Genomic DNA, 23,236 nt, shown 5'->3' with positions numbered 1-23,236 from the left:
CAAAATAATATTCATTTTTATGTCCAATTCAATGCACTACCTTTTGACCTGGTGTTCTTGTCATCTCCTAGGAGAGGTGTGTGTGTGTGTGTGTGTGTGTTGGGGGTGGTGTAGGTATAGATCCTGTCACTCCCCCAACATGAACACCTGTTGGAGACACCAAATCCCCTCTTTGTCCCCCCTCTCAGTGGATTACCATGACAACGCCCATTCATATCATGGCTGAAGGCTGATTATACAGCCTCACACGGTCAATTATCACTGAACAGAGCGCGTTGTTTTAGGGGGACGCTGCCTTTCAAAAAAAGAAAAGGGTAGGCTGTGTACATTTTCTACAAAGCTTTATTTTGTACTTGAGGTGTCGTAGTCTAGATATTTAGCTTGAGTTTCACACCAGACTGAAATAAATGCAAAAGTATCCAACAACATTAAAAAACAAAACTCTACACAACTGTATTTGGGAATAAGATAAGGAAGGATAACGTCACATACTTCTTAGTCAATTAGCAAGAGAGCAATAAAACAGTTAAAGAAACATATGTGAGCTTTTATTACATCGGTGGAAGGCCATTTGGGGCTGACTCTGAGGGAAGGTGACGGTAATGTTTCACCACGGAGGAGAACCAGGCGGCACAAAGAGCAATGTACACAATGCAGGAAGATACAAGCACTAGGCACACAGATTACATCGGTAATACAATGATAAAATATAGTTATTAGATTGTACTGTCACATTTCTATGTTTCATTGTTGAACATTTGGTTTAGCGTAACAAAAGAAGTTCACACAAACAAAACTATTTACAAAGGCAAAGACTTCACTCCCTTTGGGTCAAAACAAATCATTCACATTATTGACTGGGATGTTAATATAGGTATGGTCCTCTAATATACTTTATATCAAACTCTTAACAGTGGCTATGAAGACGAGCTTTGCACAGCATATTGCCATCAACTGACACAATTAGTCAAAACATCGATCAGTCAACCACCTGTGATTCAGGCCCGACACTTTCATTGTCCAAAGGTCCAAACGAGCAGTGATTTCCTGTCATTTCTGTAAAAGTCACTCATAAACATCGATAAGCGAGAATCCTCACTTTGCGGGGCTCCTTCTGTTAGTCACAGTCAATTCCTTGTCACAATTACAATAAAGCAGCAACCATGGGAACAATACCGCTGACAAAAATGTAAAAACGTTGTGAGTTATTACTGAATTATCCATCACAGCATGTTTAGTATAAGAGTTAGTATGTAAAGACTATCAAATCATTCATTTAACTATCAAACACTATATTGTAATACCTAAAATGCAAACCAACATATATTATTACAAGATAGTATAACTATGAATACGTTCAGATACAAATCGTACTTGTTATTAGGCCGACTGTTGTATAGTCTGAGTATGTTCAGCCCCTGTTACACACAACTAGTGTGATTGTTCAATTTAAGAATTATAAAAACAATGTTCTTAGCTTTCAGTATACATTCAACAATGAACTTGTGCAAAAGGGAGAGAAAAAAAGAACGTAACTGTCATCAGGTGTTTTCATAACATTTTGATATCCATTTGAAATCCCATTAAAATATGGGTAATAACCACAGATAAGCATTTTTTGCGTTGACTTTTCATTCGATTTGATTCTACTGAGCCCTTCAGGAGCGGTCGATCACAAATTCTCGAGGGTAAAAAACTTTCATATTACCTTTTGCCGGCACGTCTTGGAAAAACTTTCACACAAAATAATAGCTGTGAATGAAGGGAAGGCTTTAAAAAAAAACAACCCAGTCCTGGGAGACTCTCTGACTAAATGTCTTCTCTGTGTTTCATTTCCCTTCAACAAGACTGAAATTAAGAAGGCAATTCAGACCTTTTCATAGTAAAACACTAATTGTTTTTTTTTTTACAGCAAATGACCTCAGGCCTCTGTTTTTTCTTTCTCATCCTTCTTCTTCTTGCTTTTTTTCAGGAATGAAGGTGTGCGGAACTTATTCTTCTTTTTCTTGGGGGACTTGGTCTGAGCCTCGTCCGTCTTCTCATTAGACGTAATAGAGATTTCCACCGTTTCTGAAGTGCTCAAGCTCAGCTTGGATACCTCGATGCTCAGATCCTCGTCCGTCTCTTCCAAGTGGTCTTTCCCATTGGGTATCGTGTCTGTCACAAGATGAAACCGCGTCAGTCAACAAGGATGCAGATGAGAAGTGCGTTGCGAGGCTTTTTTCTTTCTTTTTTTACAGATTACACCAAAAACACAGAAGCAAAACAAGCAGCTATTGCTGACAATTTCAAATCCCTATAATTTCAACGGCTATTGGCTCGATAATTACCGTGTTTAGCTGGCGTCATTATGGGAGAGAGGGAGAGGGAGATAGTAGAGCCATCAAATGTTGTCATCTCCTCTGCGTCAGTGGCATCATCATCATCTTCTGTAAAAGGATTAAAGTCATCAGCAGTCAGTCATTCATTAAAGCCGCTGTGTTCATGAGAGTGAGGCGTATTGGAGGAACACATTTACGTCGCTCAGAATTGTTTTTAAGAGCAAGAGTCTGCGGCCACGCTAGCTGCTCTGTGAGGCTGTACAGCAGCGCTTTGAGCCACGTGTTAAAGTCAGCATGCTACATGTTCCCCGTAGTTTAGTGTTAGCATGCTTACAGTTGCCAATTATCACCATGCTTACAGTTGCCAATTATCACCAAACACAAAGCACAGCTGAGACCGATGCCAGAGTCATTATTTTAGTTTTTCAGGTATTTGCTTGTAAAATAAATACCAGAAAATTACATTTTTTGACCTGATGATGGCGCTAGAGTGATTACACTGAATGTATGGAGACGATTTCATGGCAATCCAATACCGGACATTTCACTCAAAACCTCATGATGGCGCTAAAGTAAAGCTCAGGCATTGCCCTATTGCAAATAAAAACAAAAACATTGAATACTATGCTGGTTTAACAACATTGCTACATTTTTTTTTTATCAATCTCTATTAGCTGATTTGTTCCAAGACTGACACATTATTGTTTAGAGGGTGAAAAATAAAGGTGCTACTCTAATACACAGCTGGAGAAACGTTTCCCTGTCTGCAGTCATATCCAAGACATGAATAGTTTGACGAGACGTCTTTGCAGCTCGTCTCTCACCATCCCTGTGAGCTGACTTCACAGCTTAGAGGAAGAGTGAAACCATGGACTGACATTTTCTTTTTTTCCCCCCTGCGGGCATTTTTGCAGGAATATCCTCATTTCAGTGAACATAGTTCCAACATTTCCTCCAGACAGGAACCGAGCACTCTGACTGGACTACAGGCTAGTGAGACTGCTTTCATGGGGCTGCAAGAAGTACGGCCAACTACAATATTAGCATTACACCCAAATAATCATCAAGACACAGTCATTGCAATCCATGCAATAATGCATGATGTGTGTTTCTTAATATAAAAGAAAAACAACTTTAATTTGATTTCATAGTTCTTCAGAAATCTGCATTTAATGGGTCCTAAACTGTAGTTTGAACTCCTTCTTTTTGGCCTCGCTTGGCTGTTAAACCTTTGAGATTAGCTTTGTCTCTCCATCTCAATCTCATGACCTCTGTGAGCGTTACGGTTTAACTTCAAAATGTCACACTCCCATCATCTACATGGGATGATGTCAGATATGAGCTTGTGCGGGATTAAATTAAGTCGAGGTTTTCTGCGCCTCTTGAGAGCGATAGAGCACTTTAAGGCTGTGTAATAGGAGAGAAAGCGTTTGAGTACCTTCTTGGGCTTGCTGCTTTCGTTCTACCAGGCTCTTGTATTCCTCCAGCACTCTCTCCGTGAGCTCATTGAAGGGGTTGGGGGGAAGAGAGCGAGTCTGCGCCTCGTCCTCAACGATGAAAGCCTGATCGACAGGAGAGAATAAGAAGACGTTATGGACACCCAATGTAATGAATAGAAGTAATTGCTCATAGGTAACGATGGCAACTGGTTATACTTTTATGTTTACATATTAGAGAGTTGTTTGAAAGCCATTGTTGGAACAAGTTAAAAGGTCTCAACCATGAAACAGGAGGACTATTGCACAATAAAGAAGGCATTTTCTTGCCATGTCTGCATTTTTTTCCCTTGTGCAAAAATGTGACTTTGATAACGTGATAATAGGAATATCCGTATTGATTTGGGTGTTAAAACTCCTTTTGTACTTGATGGAAATTGACGTTGGCTCTCTTTTTTGTCTTTGGTTGAATGCAATGTTTTGTTTTTTTGCTTTTGTGGCTCGTTAAATGTTTTTAATGGTCGTGGTTGTAGTAATTTAAAATGGCGTGATGATTGTGCTTAGTGATTTAAAAACTGCAGCAGTGTTTTAGAAAATGTGCTGAAGCGATTAAAACCCCCCAAACAGTGACGCATCCTGTATCATGCAGTGTGGCTGCACCTGTGACTTTGTGCCTTTTTCTTTTTTTTTTTACAAATGGTAAATATACTCACTGGGCCTTTTATGGTGTCCACAACAATGCCTGAGAGTAACTGAGATTTTGGTCCGGCAGTCATCAGGTAACCTCTGTGCTGTTCTTTTATCTGAACAAATTCAAGCAACAAAATCACATTAAGTCAAGACATTACACATACAATATATCTGTGTGTGAGACATACTGTAACAAACACTCAACAACACAGCAAATGACAGAAGAGTTCTTCAATTGATCATCACAATACAACAACCAATTTAGAAATAAATGGTAAATGAATCCATGAAGAAAGTGATGGTTAGTTGCAGCCTTACTTGCCAGAACATATTGATCAGCATCAATTTATGGAATACACATTTTGTACCTATTTCTATGGCATACATCATAGAGAATGCAATGTTAAAATAGTATATTTGAGCTTAAACTGGATGTGCCTTTTTTAAATACCAGCTTTAATAATGATACAATGCAGACAATAACAATTCATTCTTTGGGCGTCTATGGAATTGAGAAATGTGATGTTTGAACTGACCCTGTTCCTCTTATCCAAAACCTCTGTGGGATTAGTGTTGAGTGGGACAAACTGGTTGGGGTCCTCGATCTTTATTGGTGTGCCGTTGTTATTGCCTGGCTCTGAAGACTTCATCCACTGAGAAAGAGAATAAGTACAAATTGGGGGAAAGAACTCAAATACGATAAAATTGTATTTTTCAAATTGACCACAAGAGGGCAGGCTAATACAAAGGAATGGCTGCTCCCCAGCCCACTACTTCCTTCAGAGGCCGAAAACCTTTAAGGCTAGATTGTTAAATTCCTTTTTACAGTTTGCCATGAAAATCAACGCACCATGGTCTTGGTCCTGGGGCTGACATCCCCGCTGGGTGAATGTTCGGGAACATTGACCCTCAAGTAGCTGTTGGGCGAGTTGAGCCACCGGGTCCTTTCTCTTTGCTGTTTCTGCGCCATGAACTTGAAGGGGCTTCGCAGACCCAGCTCACCGTCCTCCGGTGACACAGCCGACACCGTGGCGGGGATCTCCACGTCGTTCTTAGAGCGGGGTTTTTCACGCACGATGGGGTTCCTATAAGAGTAGCCTGTTCTGTATCCCTAGACGGCCACACAAAGAGGAAGCATTACTCTAAAACACTAACCGGACAGTGTTCCTGATCCAGAGGTGGAACTGTTTGCAGTACGTTGTAGTGTTCTCCAGATCACAACCATTAAATAAGACATATCAAATACAAAAGATACAAAATTCAAAGGATGCACAGGCCACCCAAGATCCACTTACACAATGCTTCTAAATATTTAAACAGCGCTGTATATACAATCTGCGTTTTTGCAGTCGTGCCCAGTTTCAAAGGGAAAAGACAAAACTTTGGTTTAAAGCAGCGTGTTGTTAACAATACATCAAAGACGAGCGAGGCAGCGAGAAAACTGACGGGAGCTCGCAGTGGGTGCAGAGTGCAGAGTCTGAAGCTGGCAGTGCAACACTACAATCAAAATCAAAATCGCCATTTTTCTCGCAGGCAATATGACAAGTTCGCCACCGAAAAGAAAAATCCCTGCTTTAGGCTTTTGATTGCCACAATGTGAGCAGGCCATCATTTATTCACAGTATTGTTGACTGCCACTGCACAGTTTTCAAGAGCTGTGATTAGTAGCATGTTTTGGGGGGGGGTATAGGCTTGATTAACCTATGCATCGCTAGGAGCAGTAGCAGAAAGCAGCTGCTCAGTATCTGTAACTACCGTATTAGGTAGCGCAGATTAGGGAAGACACCCTGGTAATTAAGTTAAACATGCACAGATAATGTCATCCCATTCGCCAACAACTAGCGACCTCCTGTTGCAGTGAGAGTGCCGGCATTTGCACCCAGCGCCATATTCAAGTCTAGGAGAAATTGCCGAATCAAATCTCCAAAATTGCATACACGACTAGAGTCCTTACGTCAAGTGATTGTGTGGTCTATGTGACTGCCCACTGCATGCCTCGCCATCTGGAAGCTATGATTGAAAGATGTGGGCGGGCTATGATCACACAGAGCTAACACAGCTGCAGCCCACTCCAGCCACACTTGTTAGCGAGACGCACACTCAAACAGACAGTCTGACATTTTCTGTGTCCACAAAACATGTCAGGGCCCTGTCATTAGCAGTGTGGTGGTTGGCGGGCTAGCGGGGTTTAAATTGACAGTAAGGGCAGCACTGCACAGCACCAAAATCTTTAACCTGCAGACAGCATGTTGGTAACAGACGGAAAACAGTATCTGCGAAGGAATTACATAAAAACGTAAACCACTGATCCAATTACACATTTATTTCCAGATTAGATTTTTGCGAAAACATATCTAGCTTCATTGTGTTCCCTAATCAGATACTTCCTGAGGAAGCGCCTTACACAGGAAACTCAAAGCATCATGGGTAAAAGAAACAGGTCAGGGTTCGCTCACCAGGTTGTCCAGCATCCTCATGAGAGACTCGAGCTCGGCCTCGCCCACTTTCCACTTGACCTCGTTGTCCATCACCAACCCGGCAGCGGCCACTCCCCGGGTCAGGGGTTTAAACTTCTCTCTGTCCAGGAGCACCAGGTTGTCCACGCTGCCGGAACACCCCAAAGCATTCACCTGAACAAAGGCAACTCAATTATTATTATTATTATTATTCGGGTGTACACATTTTTTTTATTTTAGGAGTTACAAGCCATATTATTGTTCTGTAGCAAGTTACTCCCGGTTTACCTTCATTCATTAATATCAAAACTTATATTTATATATATCTCTCTTCTCAGATACAGTAGGATTTTCATTTGAAAAGAAAGGTAATTATAAGAGGTATGGGCTTTCAATATGTGTCAAAGACAAATACAGTCCAGAATGATGGAAAAACGAGCCGACTGCTTCCCTGACTAAACAACAGGAGTTTCTCAGAAACACGGCAGGGTTCCACCTGGCTCTGGCTCTAAACAGCGCTCTCTATCACATATTTGACTTGGCTTTGTTCAAACATTCTGTATGTTAGACATCAGCTTTTCACTTCAGGCACTGCAGTATTATTTTGCGATTCGCAAACAAGCCTGGCTCATTCGTAGAAGAAATTAAAAAAAGTTTGCGAAATGTTGAAAGAATGCTGGTGATAGTAATAATAAAGTGATTTAAACACATGTAGTTAGCTTACAAGTGTGTGAAGTTGAATCTAGGCCACATTCAGGTTTAGAAATTGCTCTGGCCAAATTATAGCAAATGACATTACCGGGAAGAGGTAGCATCAAGAATAATAGCGTCAAGCTTTTTATACCTGGATTTCACACGCTTGCTGTGAGTGGTACACGTAGTGAAAAGCCTCTTCTACGGTTTCTCCCAAAGCGAGCAGCCCATGGTTCCTCAGGATCATCACCTAAAAAACACACACAAACCACCATAATCACCATGAAGCGCTAAACGAATCCAGCTGAGCTAATACTATAGCATAACCAGATATACTAACACGTTAATTACATCAATCAATGTGTGTGTGTGTGATAATTAGCAAATATTCCCCTTATCCACATACATGGCACCCGTAGTGTTGATACAATGTTATCATCTTAAAGCAAATACTGTTCATTGTGCCCTTCTGGTTATTTTGAACTGTGAAATCCGTAACTAATTTCCCAATCAACTCAGCTAGCGTTTCACCCTCGGGTGACAATATGAATAGACGGTGTCGACAGGTGTTTCTAATATCCTGTCCCCGTCGTGAATGCAAATGAGTAATATGCTTATTCGCTTTCTAGTGGGAGTTAAATGAGAAGATCGATGCCACTCTCACATTGTAAAGACCGGTAGCTTCTCCCAGTCTTTATGCTAAGCTAATCATCTCCTGGCTTTAGCTTGATATTCCTCTTATCATCTAACTTTCAGCAGTTGAAACGAAGAAGTGCATTTCGCAAAATGCTAAACTATTTGATTAAACGGTGTTTCTAATGTTCTCTTCTCTTTATGTGACTGTTAAGTGGTTGAGACAAAATGTTCATGGTTAGTTAGCAAAAGAAAAAACGGATTCAATTTTAGTAACAATGCATGATTTGTGTGACACGCTTCCGTTCCAGTTGTGCATAAAGTATGACATAATAACTCACGACTTCCAACCAGGAGTTGAAAGCCTTCTATCCCACGATAAAGGGAGCCTGTCACTAATGGACTCCCTTGGTTTGACAGTACCTTGGCAGTCGGGCCCAGAGCTTTCTGAAACTCCACCTTCTCCTCTTTATTATCCAGGCTGCCGTGGTAACCAAAGCAGCTCACGTCTCCCAGAAGCAAAGCCTCCTGGGAAATGGGCAGGATTCCACATTTCATCGAGGACACCTGTTAACACGGGATAAAAGCAAGTGAGACCGTGACGCACCAACATATAAATAGAAGCACATTTTATTTTTGCTATCAGACACAGATAAAACTTTACACTCTATGTTCATCATGTGTTGTGCATTTTACAGCCTCGCTTCAAAGGAAACGGTGAAAGCGCGTTACAGGGCGTCTGCATCTGAAACAGGTAGCAGGGGGGGGCTGCTTTTAATTCATCCTTTCCCTCTGTTGCTAAATAAGCATTTAGCCAACAGCTTGTATGCCTTGATTAAGACGAAGCTCGTTTTAATATCGCCTGGGGTGTACTTACAGCAGCTGTAGCGGGGGTATGTATGTGAACGATGCATCTCACGTCGGGCCGCATGGAGTAAATGGCAGCATGAGGAGCAAACCCAAAGTGGTCGATGCCCAGATCAGTAGAACCCTGGTCCACCACCTCACCAACTATGTTTACTTTCACCTAAACATGGCAGGAAAAAAAACGTCATTATTTTAGAACAAGACAGAATAATCATTTGAAATACCGTTAAAGGTACCCTGTGGAGTTTTCTTGTAAACAAGCAAAGCTGCATCTCCTTCTTCCCTGCCTCTTGCCTCTGCCTTGTACTATGTGTATTGCGTCACCTACATGCTTGTGTGTCTGCATGCAGCGTATTATACTGATGTGCCGTGCCTCCCTTGTGGGGCATTCATGATATACAAATAAAACAGGGAGCCACACATAACAACACATGATGGTATCATTGTCAAGCGATTTCTTTTTTTTTAATCGGAATTCCACGGCAAAGCAGTCTGCACTCATGATGGGAACATGACAACAGAACAGTCATTGTGCTTACCAAATTAGCTGCCGTCACCTCAGCGAAAGACAGACCTCGTGGACTGATAAGAACATGATCCTGCTCTTTAGTGACACGCACCTGAAACACAATGAACATATTATTCAAATCCAAAACCTATCTAGGTTACAATGAAATGAAGAAAATGAGACATTCCAAAATGTCTGCGATGATACTACAGTGAATAATCAACGTTGGCTAAGCTGGGGCAGGAGAATCTAAGACTATATTATATATTTATATGTATTTCTGACCCGTATAATGCTTCTGCAGGAGTGTTTCCCTCGTACATTTATTCTTGTCAGGGTCCAAAAACACCAAAGCCACAGGGGACCAAATCTCTACTGTTAAAAAGTTATAAGCTGGGTTAACAGCTACTTGGAGCAGGGACAACCGTTTCATAGATTCAAGGGTACAGGAAACTCTGAACCACAAAGGAAAGCTCTCTTCACTCTGAAAAACCCAAAAATAAGTGTGTGGGTTGATAAAAACTGACTTTCTAGGCTTTCGTCTTTGGGGAAAACGTGGGCTTTATATCTTGAAATCGCAGGTGTTTATCACATATTTCAGTTTGAGTTCTTGCTGTAGGGAAGCTGTACACATTCTCAAATCTGACTTTTCCCAACCATAAATAATATATGGGCTCTGAAAATTAAGAGGTATTCCCCTTTAAGCCTCCCAGTCGCCAGAAAACAAGAGGCACACATAAAGTTACACAAACCTTGTGCGGCATACATAAGCAGATGTGCAGTGGAGCGACTAGACGTCGTGAAGGGAAGTTGTACTCACAGTGTTGTAGGAGCTTGTAAAACGAGCCCAGCTGAAGAGGTCAACGAGCCTGTAGAGGCTGGCCAGCCTGCAGCGACTCTGCTTCTCCCCTTTGGTAAAGGAGGGAGACTCGATGCCAAACAAGTCGTTGACTGGAGTCACCATCCCAATGCCTGCCACAAGAAACAACATCATCAGCAACTTGTGGTGCACCAACAACATTAAATGTGAAGGATGTTTACATGGTGTGCTTCGACAGTATATAAAGTAGAAACATCCCAGGGAGTCTCTACAGCTGGAGCTTAAAAAGGGCCTTTCTCTGAATTCCCACCGAGAGACCGAAGGATATTTTTGGGGCTGGAACACCATAAAAGGGGATTTAATGATACGGGACCATATCTTTTACAGCCACTTCAGCTTTTTAAAGAGCGGCCCTGCCTCCGCAACCCCATAGACATTTCTTGACAGTGACATTTTTCCCTCACATTTACAGTTTTGATTTGTCTTTTTCAAATCGATCTTTTCAGTTCTGGGTTCTCTGTGACCTCCACAGACACATAAGACAAAGAGGTTCTGGCTAACACAATCCACATCCACAAACTGCTGTATCATTACCAAGACGGATCATGAGGGCTGGCTACTTAATAGGAACACTGACAATGAAGAATGCTGTAAACAGCTTTTCTGCCTCCTCTGCTGTTTCAGGGTTGTTGTTCAGTGTCACAGGAGTCTGACAATGAAGATATTCAGCCTGCATAATGCACACGCAGACACGCTGAATGACAATCAGGCCCGAAAGGGAGATAGATGACGAGATTGGAGACACACACACACACACACACACACACACACAAACACGCTGGTACTCACTGATGGGCGAAGTCAGAGGGCCGCCCCCCCCCAAGGTGCTGGCCATGACCAGGTCGGCAATCTGTCTCAGAGCCAGAAGACCTGTAGGGTTGTTGCCCTTGGTCATCTGATCCTCAATCAGGCCTTCCAACTCATCTTTAAACACCTGTAGACAAAAGAAGAGAGGCTCAATTAACCTAGCGACACTATAAACACAACCTAATCTCACTTCGACACCTCGGGGTGCCAGGGAGCACAGCTTATTAAATCTGTAAACAACTCACCAAAGACAGCTAGAAACCTCTTTTGTGTGTCTGTGAAAGGGACTCGACTAGAAGCAGGAGGGATCGCATTAAACCGTACAATCAATTTTTGCCTTCAAGAGTCTTGAAACAGCACTTTTTTTCCCCCCCCTCTTCCTATGTGCTGCAGCTAAGCTCCGGCATTCTGCTTCATCCAACCATAGTTCCCATGGTGATGAGATGAGCTCCACTTGTTGGGCCTGTTATGCAACCACAGAGTGTGAGCTCGTCTTATTTCCATGCACTTCATTGGCATGTGTTTGTTGCTCCTCCTCGCACTTCATCTAACTAGACTGCACTGCTCTGTTCCTGAGATATCATCTCCTGCAGTATATGGGCGCAGAGTGAGAGGAGTATTTTGCGATTGAGGCTACGACCAAAGAATATGTAGATTACCGGTTAATGGCTTGAGCTGCTACGTGTCAGAAAATGGTGAAAATGCTCGTTTATAGTCCTTGTCTTGTTCAGATATCTTGCGGTTTAATATTGCGCAAGACTAATAAAGCCAACAGAAACATAACATTTCAGACGGTTCTCGGATGAAGGTGCATCTCCGGCTTTAAAAGCTCTGTTTATTACTCATACACGCTGAGGGCTTGTGTGTAGGAGGGCACTTATACGGAGCCGCGGGCTACATACTGGACTCTGCAAGATCTGGGTGACCCTCTTCTTCTGCTCCATCATGTTGAAGTCCTGCCTCAGGTCCGGCGACATGTTCTTGTCGCGCAGGTACTCGGGGTCGCTCTCGTGCGCGCGGTCGAAGTAGCGCTCCTTGGGGTCGTTGTTGGACAGGGACAGGGTGAGAGACCCCGCCGTCTGCCTCACCTCCACCAGGCTCATGTCTTTCGCTGCGCGGCCTCCTACTCGTCCTCTGGGATCTGTAACAAAAAGATGAAACATCACAGCTCACTGCACATTCGGGCTGTCAAGGCAACGGGTTGTTGTTTCACCAGAGAAGAGATGCTGTATGGTTTCTGCGGTGACTCATGTAATTACAAGGATGGAGACAAAAGCGAGGAGGACGTTGTCTTATGATTGACGCTGCTTTGTGAGCACGAAGCTGTTGATGTGCGAAAAAATGTGAGTTATCGTCACTGCAGCTGTAGACATAATGCAGGTATTTTTCACAGAAGTAATTACAACTCAATAACACAGCAATGCATGTGGACATCAACGACACCTCTCATTCTCACAGGTTAAGTTTTCTCTCACTTGGTGTTTTGCAGCTTACAAAGCTCACTGTCTCTACACAGATGGAGGCCAAGTCATAAAAGTGTGAGATGAAAGCAGAGGGAAGTCTCCCCACTTCTACCGGTCCTCCAGCAGCTATAAAGCAACAGTAAACAAAGGTAGGCCTCGTGTGAATTAGCCAGTTTGAATAGCAGTTAGCACCTTTAGTACCTGGACGTGGGGGTGGATGGATACAGGAGACCCTGCCAGGACTACATTACATCAGGGCCTCCGAAATTAACTCGTTTCAACTCCACCAAACCAAATGCAAACTTCCACCGAAGGTTTTTGCAGCAGCCTGTTATCCAGAACACTCGGTACATGGCGTCAAATTACAACTTTAAACCATTTGTACTTCAAAAAGTACCGGCGGGAGGAGGAGGAGGAGGGGTACGTTAGCCGAAGCTACACTTTGAGACTTGTGCACGCTCCTTAAAAAAACAAAGCGAACACAAACCCACGAGGAGAAAAAAACTATTACTGTAAGTTGCTAATTACCTGAAACAAAGTGCCCACTTGGTGAATTAAGTGACTCCGGACGATGTGGTGTCGACTTGTTCTTCCCCGACAGAGGCTCCGGGATAAGCAGACGAACGTTTATTCCCGATTCGGAGACATAGTGTTGGGGGAAAAGAGCGCAACTTGGTGCCGCTACAGTACGCGCACACGGAGCACACTGCCTGCTGCGGGTGAGAGTAGTGAGATGAAGAAGAGTGGCTGCATGGAGGAGGATGTGGGTGTGTTTGTGTGGGAAAAAAGGAAAAGTGACCATGTGACTTCACTTATCCACCCACCACCGGGCCTTATGTATGCAGCGGGACAAAGGAATGGCCACTCAGGATCAGCCTACAGCTTTTTGGGCTCTTCTTTACAACAACACTGAAGCTTTCCCGTACGCGCGTGTAGTTTTGGCGACCGTGTTTCTCTGGTATCCCTAATATCCCGCACGGAACTTGTAATACATTGCCACAGTTTGAGCCAGAGTTGGTGATTTATTTTCTCTTTCGGTCTTTGTGTGTCTGTGATTCATTAACTTCTACCACCTCGTGTCATAAATAACTGAGGCTCCTGTGTGTTTGCCACAGCCCCTCAGTGGAGGTTTGCATCAAAGCTACATGGCCCAGCCAAAAACAAAACAGAGCACTTCAAAGCCAGAACAAGTGCTTCCCTCTAAAATAAAAAAAGTGAGGGCCTCCACCAGAAAAAAAGATTTCCAAAAATATAGGATGTTGATTTTAAGAAAGCAATGAAACACAGATGTTCTCTCTCGGAGGAAACACAATAATATTTCTGATTTATTTTATTCACTTTAGACTTGATCCCCAAAAAACACAATGTACCCTGCTCACTTTCATGTGCCAAATACATTAATACATATAATTCAAAGTAATAAGCCATGTGTAACAGACTGAATTATATCAGACATATTTGTCCACCACTCGGTCACTTCTATCAGCAAAATGATCGTCACTTAATGTGCTGGCTTTGCGTTCTTGGGAGTCAAATAGCACATTAAGATCATCTCATGATAATATAGAGATAATAACACCAGCTGATGGAGCCTCAGAAAATACTTGCACGCTGCTTTTCTTCAAGCAAAATAAATTGGCCCTCTAACTGTAAACGGTATATAAGATCAAGATTAAAGGGAATGTGAAGCTCTGCAGCTTTATCTTGCTGAGAAAGGCTGGGATCCCTCCTCAATTCTCACCCCCTCTCAACTCTTCTCTGCCGTGCTGCAGCCGGTCTCTCTTTAGAGAGTATTGTAGCAATATTCAAATATTAAGTGAATGCAACTCTGGAATCTCTCGTTTTCTCAGCACCCTGCCCCCCTGCCAGAGTTATTAGCCCTTTAATCACACACAATCAGACACACAAATATCTAGATTTTAGGAGCAAGAGAGAGTCTGACTGACATAACAATGCCAGGACACAGAGTGGAGTCTGGGAGGCGGAGCAGAAATGTGGACATATGGGTTGATGTAATGAAAAGCAGAACTTCCTCACTGCAGAGCTGTGTGAACCCTGAAACCCTGAAACCCTGCCTCCCTGTTTCTGGCAGAGCTCCCACCGAAACCACGTACAAGCTTAAATGTCTCCACACACACACACACACACACACACACACACACCACACTAAACACACACTCAACATCCTCCCACCCGCCAGCCCCCGCATTCTTGCTGACTATTTGAACTTTTCAGCGAGGGCAGTCTATCTTGGACGCATTGACCAAATGTCAGGTGTTATTAGTCAACGTCTCATTCATACAGATTACTGCTGAGGATAATGATGTCTGCAGATAAAAGCACACGTTTGTCTTGTCACAAACCGGCTACTCTACTGGAAATAAACTCCACATGCAGACACGCAAATGCTGCCTGGATCCACGGTTAAACCTGTGAGAGAGAGACATCAGTACAAAGACTAAAGATCAGCACCGTGTTATGGTTGAGCTTAAGAAAGCCTGGCACTGTGGCAGGCAGAGCATGTTGTACTGAAAACGCAGGGATGCATGAAGCCACCCTTTGACCCGCAGATTCTCCCTCCTATAGTTTGCTCTGGTCTCTGCTGCTCATGGGTTTGCGTTTATGACGGCGCTGGCTGGTGCTGTATTTGGTTTCGCTGAACTGGAAGAAGCTGAAGGATCTTACATGATATAGCCTACAGACTGTTAAGTAAAGATAGGGAGAATGTAGAGGAGGCCACTGAAGGCTCACAGTACCATCTGCACTCTTGTCAACATTACACATTGGTAGAGTGACATAGGCTATTAATAATGTGTGGGAGTGCATGAAATGTAAATGGTTGACAAGTAGAATATTCCGAAATGAATGATCAGTGGAAAACAGGACCATTAAAAGCAATTGATGATTTACCTATTTAATACAACAATTAATTCATTCATTCAAAAGCATGAATTGTGCTATTAGATATACATGTTATTACATAGTGAACCTCTCTAAAGTTTGAGGACTTGTGAGTGAAAGAGAAAAGGGAAAGAATTGATCCAGTTGAGCTGCAGATATCTTGACTTTTAGTCCCTATAGTCCCTATACCTCCCATGATGCAACTCAATAGTGTGTTTCATTCTTTCATTAGAAACCTCGCTGCCTGTTAACAGGGCATGTCTTTCACACTCCAACTTAGAAAACAGACTTTGTAAACTGTGAAACATTTGTTGCCTCCAAGTCCAAGCTGATAATGACAATCTTGGAGGTCATTTTCTCAAATTTGAAAAAAGCTCTTGAACATGAAACGTGGTTTCACAGGTTGAGTAGTACGCATTGTGATGAAGTTTACCTTTAAATGTTTTGCATATTCTTTCTTTCTTTTCTTTCTCTAATCTACTAGCTATCCCATGAGAATTGTTCAATTAAAATATCGCAAGCTCTCTGCAAAAAAAAAAAAGAACAAACAACAGCATTCCTCATTTCCCCCACAATTTTTTGATAGCTCTTCTGGACTGAAGTCATTAATAATAATTCAAACACATTATAGCGCAGTATAAGTACTGGACCACAACAAAGCCGGCTTCGGGTGATAGTGTTTGGTTCGTTGGGCATTATGACTGAATGAATTTGTTAGATCATATAACCTATTTTTCAGCTGTAAGATTCTGTGGAAGGAAAAATGTTGTCTTCAAGCTGCCGGATGAAAGTCTGAATTCAGCCTGTACTCTCAGGTACCGCAGATGTCACCAAAGTACTGCATGACTCGAATAATACAGAGAGCAGAGCTTTCAGTGGATCTTTGTTATTGGGAACGCTGAATGAATAGACAATCATCATCAAGGTTTAATGGGAACCACTCAGAAAGTACTGCAAACATGCAGAGCAACAGATGTACATTTCTTTTTATATCATGATTGATGCGGAGGAGAGAAAAAGAAAAAAAAACCCGACAACTTTGTCTTAGGCCTGTTCCCAGCGCTGTTGCCGTGGTAACCAATGCTTATTCTGTCTCTTGTCTGAGGCTGACGTTAGGGGAAGAGCGAATCTCTGCCGGATAACGTCCACTTTTACAGACAAGAGGCTGTTCTCTGAAGAATGCATGAAAATAGAAAATAGAACTCCTCCAGTTCATGGAAATACAATGAGGAGAAGCAGATAATAACTCCAGTCATTCTGCCTCCTTGACTGATTGTTCTTCCTTGTAATTAGAGCACGAAGGAAAGGGTCATTGTATTCCCTCATTAATTACAGACATTCTGTATTGATTAACTACAAGATTGAAATCGCAACTGTTTCCTTTCCGACTGCAGACATCTGGCCACAAATATTGGGCCACAACCCTTTCAGAGTTTTGCCAGCCCCCTCTCCGATAATCATTTCTGGTAATTATACTCTGGCCACTGCTGGGCACCTTTTTTATCTACTCAACCTGACCCGCTGCCCCGAGAGCAAGATTGTTTGGAGCCATCTGGCAGCACAGTAATCTGTGAAGCTTAAATGAGTTTCTAAATATTTGGCCATAATTTGAGCAGTAGTCTTCCCAACACAGCTGCACATTGTTTGCCTTTTAAAAAATCCTGAATGTGACCATGGACCACAAAGAGTTGTAGACCACAATTTACATACCTGTAAAACCCTAAATGCTCACAGAGGGTACACAGTTTTTGACCGAGTTGTGCAGACAATATAACCAAGTTGATATCATTCTGTTTATGTGGCTCACTTGTTGTTATTTTTAAAACACAATCAAATGTTACCGAGCAAAGAGGGTGTAGCTGCTTGTCCTACTGTAGTTTTCCAGGAATGCTGTACATTGAAATACACATTTACATTCAGTCAAACTTGCTTTAACCTTGGGGTGGTTGGAGAGAAAAGAGAACTTGTACTCCAGAGTTTGTATTTCTGCTACAAAACAATGCCATTGTTTTGACAACTTCACACAGAATATATCCCAACTTGCTAAAAATGGCCCTGCTACACTCCCACAGCAGGGTGGGTGGCAACAACAGAGCACACTTTGAACCTGAAACAATTTACATTGTTACAGTTGGATCGGTGCCTTCGCAGCTTTTGGGTGTAGAACCGCATTGGGACACACATGCATGTAGACATACACACACACACACACTGCAGTGGTGTGGAAATAGACTGTTTACCTAAGTGGAGGAGCTGGCTGTAGTCCCTACAGTGGTTGTCTTTTGATGGCATCCATGTTGGAGATCTAGTGGTTAGTGTGCGGTTCACTTTTACTCAAGGCTGAGGTGGTGGTCGAGCTAACAGATCCCTCATATGTGTCACCTTGTAACCAACACCCTGGGAAAAAGGAAGTGTTTTCAATTTACTAATGCTGTAAAATTCCTGTAAACCTCTAACATTATGCAAAAACCTGACATTTACTGCGAACTAAAAGGTAACCAAATTCAGTGCAGTAAAAGAATTCCATTTATTATGAAATTCACTGAGCGACAAGCTGATGACATCATAAAACTTAATCTAACATAAAATTCATAAAATTTAAAACGGGAACAATCCATTGCACGGGTGAAACGGTCTGGGTCACGACCTGCCTTTTCCGTTTTACGGCTGTCTATAACTCACATCACCAGGCACACGTATTATGAAATCCTGTTTCTGCCCGAGCCCCACATCTAAAGTCAACAAATGCTTGTTCATGTTACTAGGGGTGCCATTAATTGAAAGCAGCTGTTTAAAGCCTCTGCAGCTGGAGTTAGTGCAGCTGCAGACAGGCTAGTTTAGCAATGAAGATCTACCACAATGTTTGATCTTGAGAATGCTGTAAAAATAGACGTAAGCAATTCTTAATGCAAAAAAAAAAAGGCAATGCACAGAAACCATATACACCATGTCTTGATATTTTGGAAATTGTCTCACAAAAGCCTGTCTTATGTAAAGTGTCTTTTATCTGCTAACAGCGCGATGAAAATAACCTCTTACTTTCCCAGAGCTTCAAACCCCACAGATTCACACAATTGCACAATGCTACATAGCGTATGTGCTTTGTTCTTAGCTCCAGCAAACAGCTGTTTCAATAAGATAAAAAGATAAGAAAAAGAATACAACTTACGGTGTTGTTCGTTTTCAAACTTATCCTGCAGGAGAATTCCTCGGGTTTTACTTCAAACTCCCACGGTTCCAGCAGTTGCTAGCTGTTTACATTATCACTTTGAAGAGGGTCATCTGGTTTCCCAGAAGAGAGGCAACTGCTGCTTTGCCTCTGATCTCCTGAACTCCCTCAGCTCCTCTGTGACGGCGGCTGCCTATTCTCACAGGAAAGCAGGGGAACTTGTCAGAGGAGGTTCTGGAGACCAATCTTTTAGATTGGACTGGACTCAACTGAAGAAATGGGAGGGACAAGCCTTCATCCCCGACATTTATTATGTCTCCTTAATCCTTCCTTGCTGTAGTGTTGGCTAATATCCCTGAATCATACGATTTAAAGCAATTCAAAACTAGATTAAAAAAAAACTAAACTAATACTTTATTAAACAGGGATTACTATAGTAAATCTGTATCTAACCATAAATGGAGGGAAACTGCAGCAATTTCCTGCCAGGCATATTTTTCCTCTGCATATTGAGCGTGCCTCATGTTTCTAAATTTCGCCGTCGAGGAGGACATTGCACACAGTGAATGCTTGCCCGCTATCACTCCTCCCACATACTCTCTAACAGTGAGGTGTAGGGAGTAGGATGTGCTGCTTTCCCTCTTTACTGCACCTCTCGAAACCATCCGGCAGTGTATGTGGGATGCATGCCCATGATAGGTGGGTCTGGGTGCTGTTTGTCTTATCAAAATAATAAGAGCACCTAAAAACCCATCGAGAAACACCAAGAGAGTGAAATGCGTTAGCTTATTGTGCAGACTCCGGCTCAGCAAGACTCTGCTGTGACACCTATAATATAACACCTATAATATTTATGTTCTTGATAAACATAGATTTTATCCATATAATAAAAATCCAGATGTTTTGGAAGAGAAACCAACAGGAAACTGTCCTCTGATGATTTTATTTAAGTTGGCAGCAGCTGACGAGTCAAATATAGACCTTTCTCTTTTCCTCCACTACGCCGTTGTTGTTGTCTTTGCACAGGCTGATAAAACATTCATTTCCTGAGTTTTCTGCAACCACTGAACCACTGAACCACACCCACAGAATGGCCCCAGCCAAAGAGTGCACCCAGGGAGGTCAAAGGTCGCAGCCAGATAAAGACAAGTTATTAAAATAAACATCCAAATGGTGAGACTCAGACACTTCCTCCATACCGCTTTAACTTTGAGCAGTTTTGCATTTTGTTATACCCACACACACGCACACACACACACACACACACACACAAACACGCACACACATGCACGCACACACATGCACGCACACACACACACACACACACGCGCACACGCACACACACACACAGAAAGTTTCTAAAATGATGCCATCTCTAAAACTAGTCAAACTATATTCCTGCACTACACTGCCATCTAGTGAGGACTCTGCAAACATAATGACAGTAAAATATGTCACCTCACCTCGTGTGTCTCCGCGTGTCTCCTCCTGTCACAAACACTCTAATGCTCGCTCTCTCATTTGTTTTTTGGACAGGCTGAACCAGCTATCTGGAAAATCAAGAAAATAAGAAGCTTGGGGCAGCGGAGGCAGGGAACGTCACTCCGTGGATGGTTGGTAGCTTTGGGCTGTGAGGTTTCGTGCTTCAGATTTGGGCAAAACATACTTCAGTTTGTTTCTGTGAGGACAGTCAGTCAGTTACTTTGTGTTGTTGACATGCTGGGGAGTCGAACTACAAATGCTAGTGTGTCCTTTTTTAATTTTTTGTTATTTCAATAACTACATTTTGTGTAATTAAGATACTTGAATTAGTTTAAGAATATAAGACCAGAAATGGCAAAAAAAATGGCACTACATCACTAGCAATGGTTTATATTTAAATATAACAACAATCTATGAGATTGCTAAAGTTATTTAAAGATATATACAATAAATCATACATATTAGAGGTCAAAGAAGTCAATCCCTCAACTATGTTTTGCAGCAAAATTCGAAGGAAATGTTTTCAAAATCAGATGTATTTTTTCCCACGCAGCAACCTTTAACTGAATATCAGATTCATGAGTATAAGAGTATAAACATGGCTTCAATATATAAAGGATCTTCTTCAGGGCACAGAGGAAAGTGGTGACATGATCACAAAAATTGGCTACAGCCGAACATCGTGGAGCACATGAGGGAACATGTCAGGTATGTTGATATAACAGATGTGACAAAAACGGCACAAATAACTCTGTTTCATCTGTAATAGACTGGTAAATAAGCTCCACGAAAGACTTTGGAAAGCATGATTGAAACCAATGAGGTGAGATATTGAGATTGGATCAATTACATTTTCGCTTAAGATGTGGGTCTAATTCTCAGATCTGAATCCTACAAAGCAGTGACTAAAAAAGCTGACTTTGCCCTCTTGAGAAGACACTAGAATGTTGTGTCTGCGTTTCAATGAGATATTCCTCAAGGACAAAAAGCCGAGACGGGCTATGAAGCTAAAAAGCAGCACAAGTTAAGAGTTTTTTCTGCAGATATTTTACAGAGGATTTGTACTAGTGACTGTAACTTGTCAGAAGCACTGGCATCAAACGGCATCACCTTAAAACATGTAACCAATCACACACACACACACACACACACACCTTTGAAAGGCTGATATGTGTAGCGCAACGCCCTAATCTAACAGTGGAAGGATGATCTGCAGTGGCAGATACAGTCTGAGACAGATCTTGTCAGGAAGACACGCTCTAGATGAGAGTTCTGGTTCTTTCTTGAGCTGCTTTCATGTCGGCAACAACACCACCATGCACCACCAGTGTTTGACTGCTGCCGTTACTTATCACAGAGCCCAACAGTTTTGCAAATAGATCACAGCTACTCCCTTGGGGCTACAGGGCTATGGTCTTTGTATTCAAGAGTCTTTGCAGCTTGCCATTCTTGTGTTGTGCTCTTGTCATTCAAGCACTCGCCAAGACGTTTGCTTTGGTCATAGAAACACACAGATAGGGAGAAAATGGTAATCAGACTCCCCGCATTGAATGGTCGGACCATTCTTGGCTCCCTGCACCCGCTAACCAGAGCTCAGTGCCTGCCCCACTCGCCACAGAGAAAGAGAAGAACGTCTCTGATCTTAAAGGCAAAGCCCCAACTGTGGGTTCACTTTATGTTGGAAGGACAGGGTGCTGTCAGACCATATTCCAAAGTAGTTGAAGAGGCTGTCTCGGGCACGAAGCAATTAACTGTTGTTGTGGTTGTGATGGAGCCAACTGGGAAGCCCTGCTGCCTTTATTATATAGATTTAATCTTTTATTGCTATATCATAACTGAAAGCATAATTCTAAGCCTTCATTTTCTATAATTTTCACCATGCATATAATGTTTAGTCTCAATATATCTGGAAAAAATGGGGAAAATGCTATTCACTTCTTTAATGGCATTCATTAGCTGTGTGCTGCAAGTAATTTGCTTGACAACAGACGACTCTATAGCATTAATATTTGAATGGCAGAGGACTCACTCCTAAAATTACCCTAGGTAGCCTAATGGCTGTTGCAGATATCGTGTAATTTCCTTCTGCAGCACCATAACAAAGACAAAAATAGCCTCTTTCTTTAAACAATTATGCCTCTGTCATCCCAAACAATACCAATGAACTCAGACAGGTTCACTCAGGAGGACATGAGGCACTTTTCCCAACTCTAGCGCTCTGGCTCAGTCTGTCGTTGAATTACCCCCTACACTGCGACGCAGATCGCTAAAGCCAGCTAGTTTGAGGAGCCACAATATCTCCTGAGGTGACATCAAACCTTAATTACCCCAGGAACAGAGGCATAGATGGATATCTAATGCAGTGTCTCGCTACTGCGCTGCCCCAGAATCCTTGTAAGGCAATTACTACTCCTGCAAAAGAATCAGGTGGCAGGGGTAAAGAATGGAAAGCAAACTTCATTAAAATGAGAAACATTAAAAGCACATCCCGCCCTGTGATCATCATTTTCTTGTCCTGCAGTTCTCTAAACCTGGCCGAAGCCCAGACTCATAGAGGCATCAGGCTTAATAGTATCAAACTGAGAAGGGCTTTAAGACCGCAAAGCTCCGCCAAAACCTGCCCGCACTAACAGCTTCACTCAATGACATCATTCCTGTTGTGTCATTTGTACCTTAAATTGATTCCTGACCCCTGCAGACATACCCTCAGCATTTGTAATCAAGCCTCCATCTGTTGTAAATTCATAGTTATGGATTAAAAACAATAACTGTCTAATGGTGGAAATCCCAGATCTGTAGCATTACCAAAATGTAATCAATGGTTCTCTGGCTCAAGGCCTACCCGCCCAGAAAACATCATGTCCATCTGTACATTCTGAGATATTTGGTAGAACATTATAACTAAGAGGCAAAGACATGAACCTGTAAGG

General features: G+C 42.4%; 1 protein-coding gene across 1 annotated transcript; it reads right to left on the bottom strand.

Annotated features, from left to right (window-relative positions):
• Positions 1–352: 352 nt before the first annotated feature.
• add3b (adducin 3 (gamma) b) lies at positions 353–18,949 on the bottom strand. Its single transcript, XM_079169281.1, has 15 exons — positions 18,825–18,949; positions 12,194–12,432; positions 11,274–11,418; positions 10,425–10,576; positions 9,636–9,716; positions 9,107–9,256; positions 8,653–8,796; positions 7,748–7,846; positions 6,904–7,077; positions 5,298–5,558; positions 4,984–5,100; positions 4,471–4,560; positions 3,760–3,883; positions 2,331–2,429; positions 353–2,157 (listed from the first exon to the last, which is right to left on the bottom strand). The coding sequence occupies exons 2-15, from the start codon at positions 12,392–12,394 to the stop codon at positions 1,922–1,924; spliced, it is 2,073 nt and encodes a 690-aa protein (XP_079025407.1). The 5' UTR covers positions 12,395–12,432; positions 18,825–18,949; the 3' UTR covers positions 353–1,921.
• Between the last annotated feature and the right edge of the window lie 4,287 nt (positions 18,950–23,236).

The sequence above is a fragment of the Pholis gunnellus genome (assembly GCF_910591455.1).
Source record: "Pholis gunnellus genome assembly, chromosome: 11".
Lineage (NCBI taxonomy): Eukaryota > Metazoa > Chordata > Actinopteri > Perciformes > Pholidae > Pholis > Pholis gunnellus.
The sequence above is the reverse complement of the archived record's forward strand: the minus strand, read 5'-3'. Positions and strand labels throughout refer to the sequence as shown.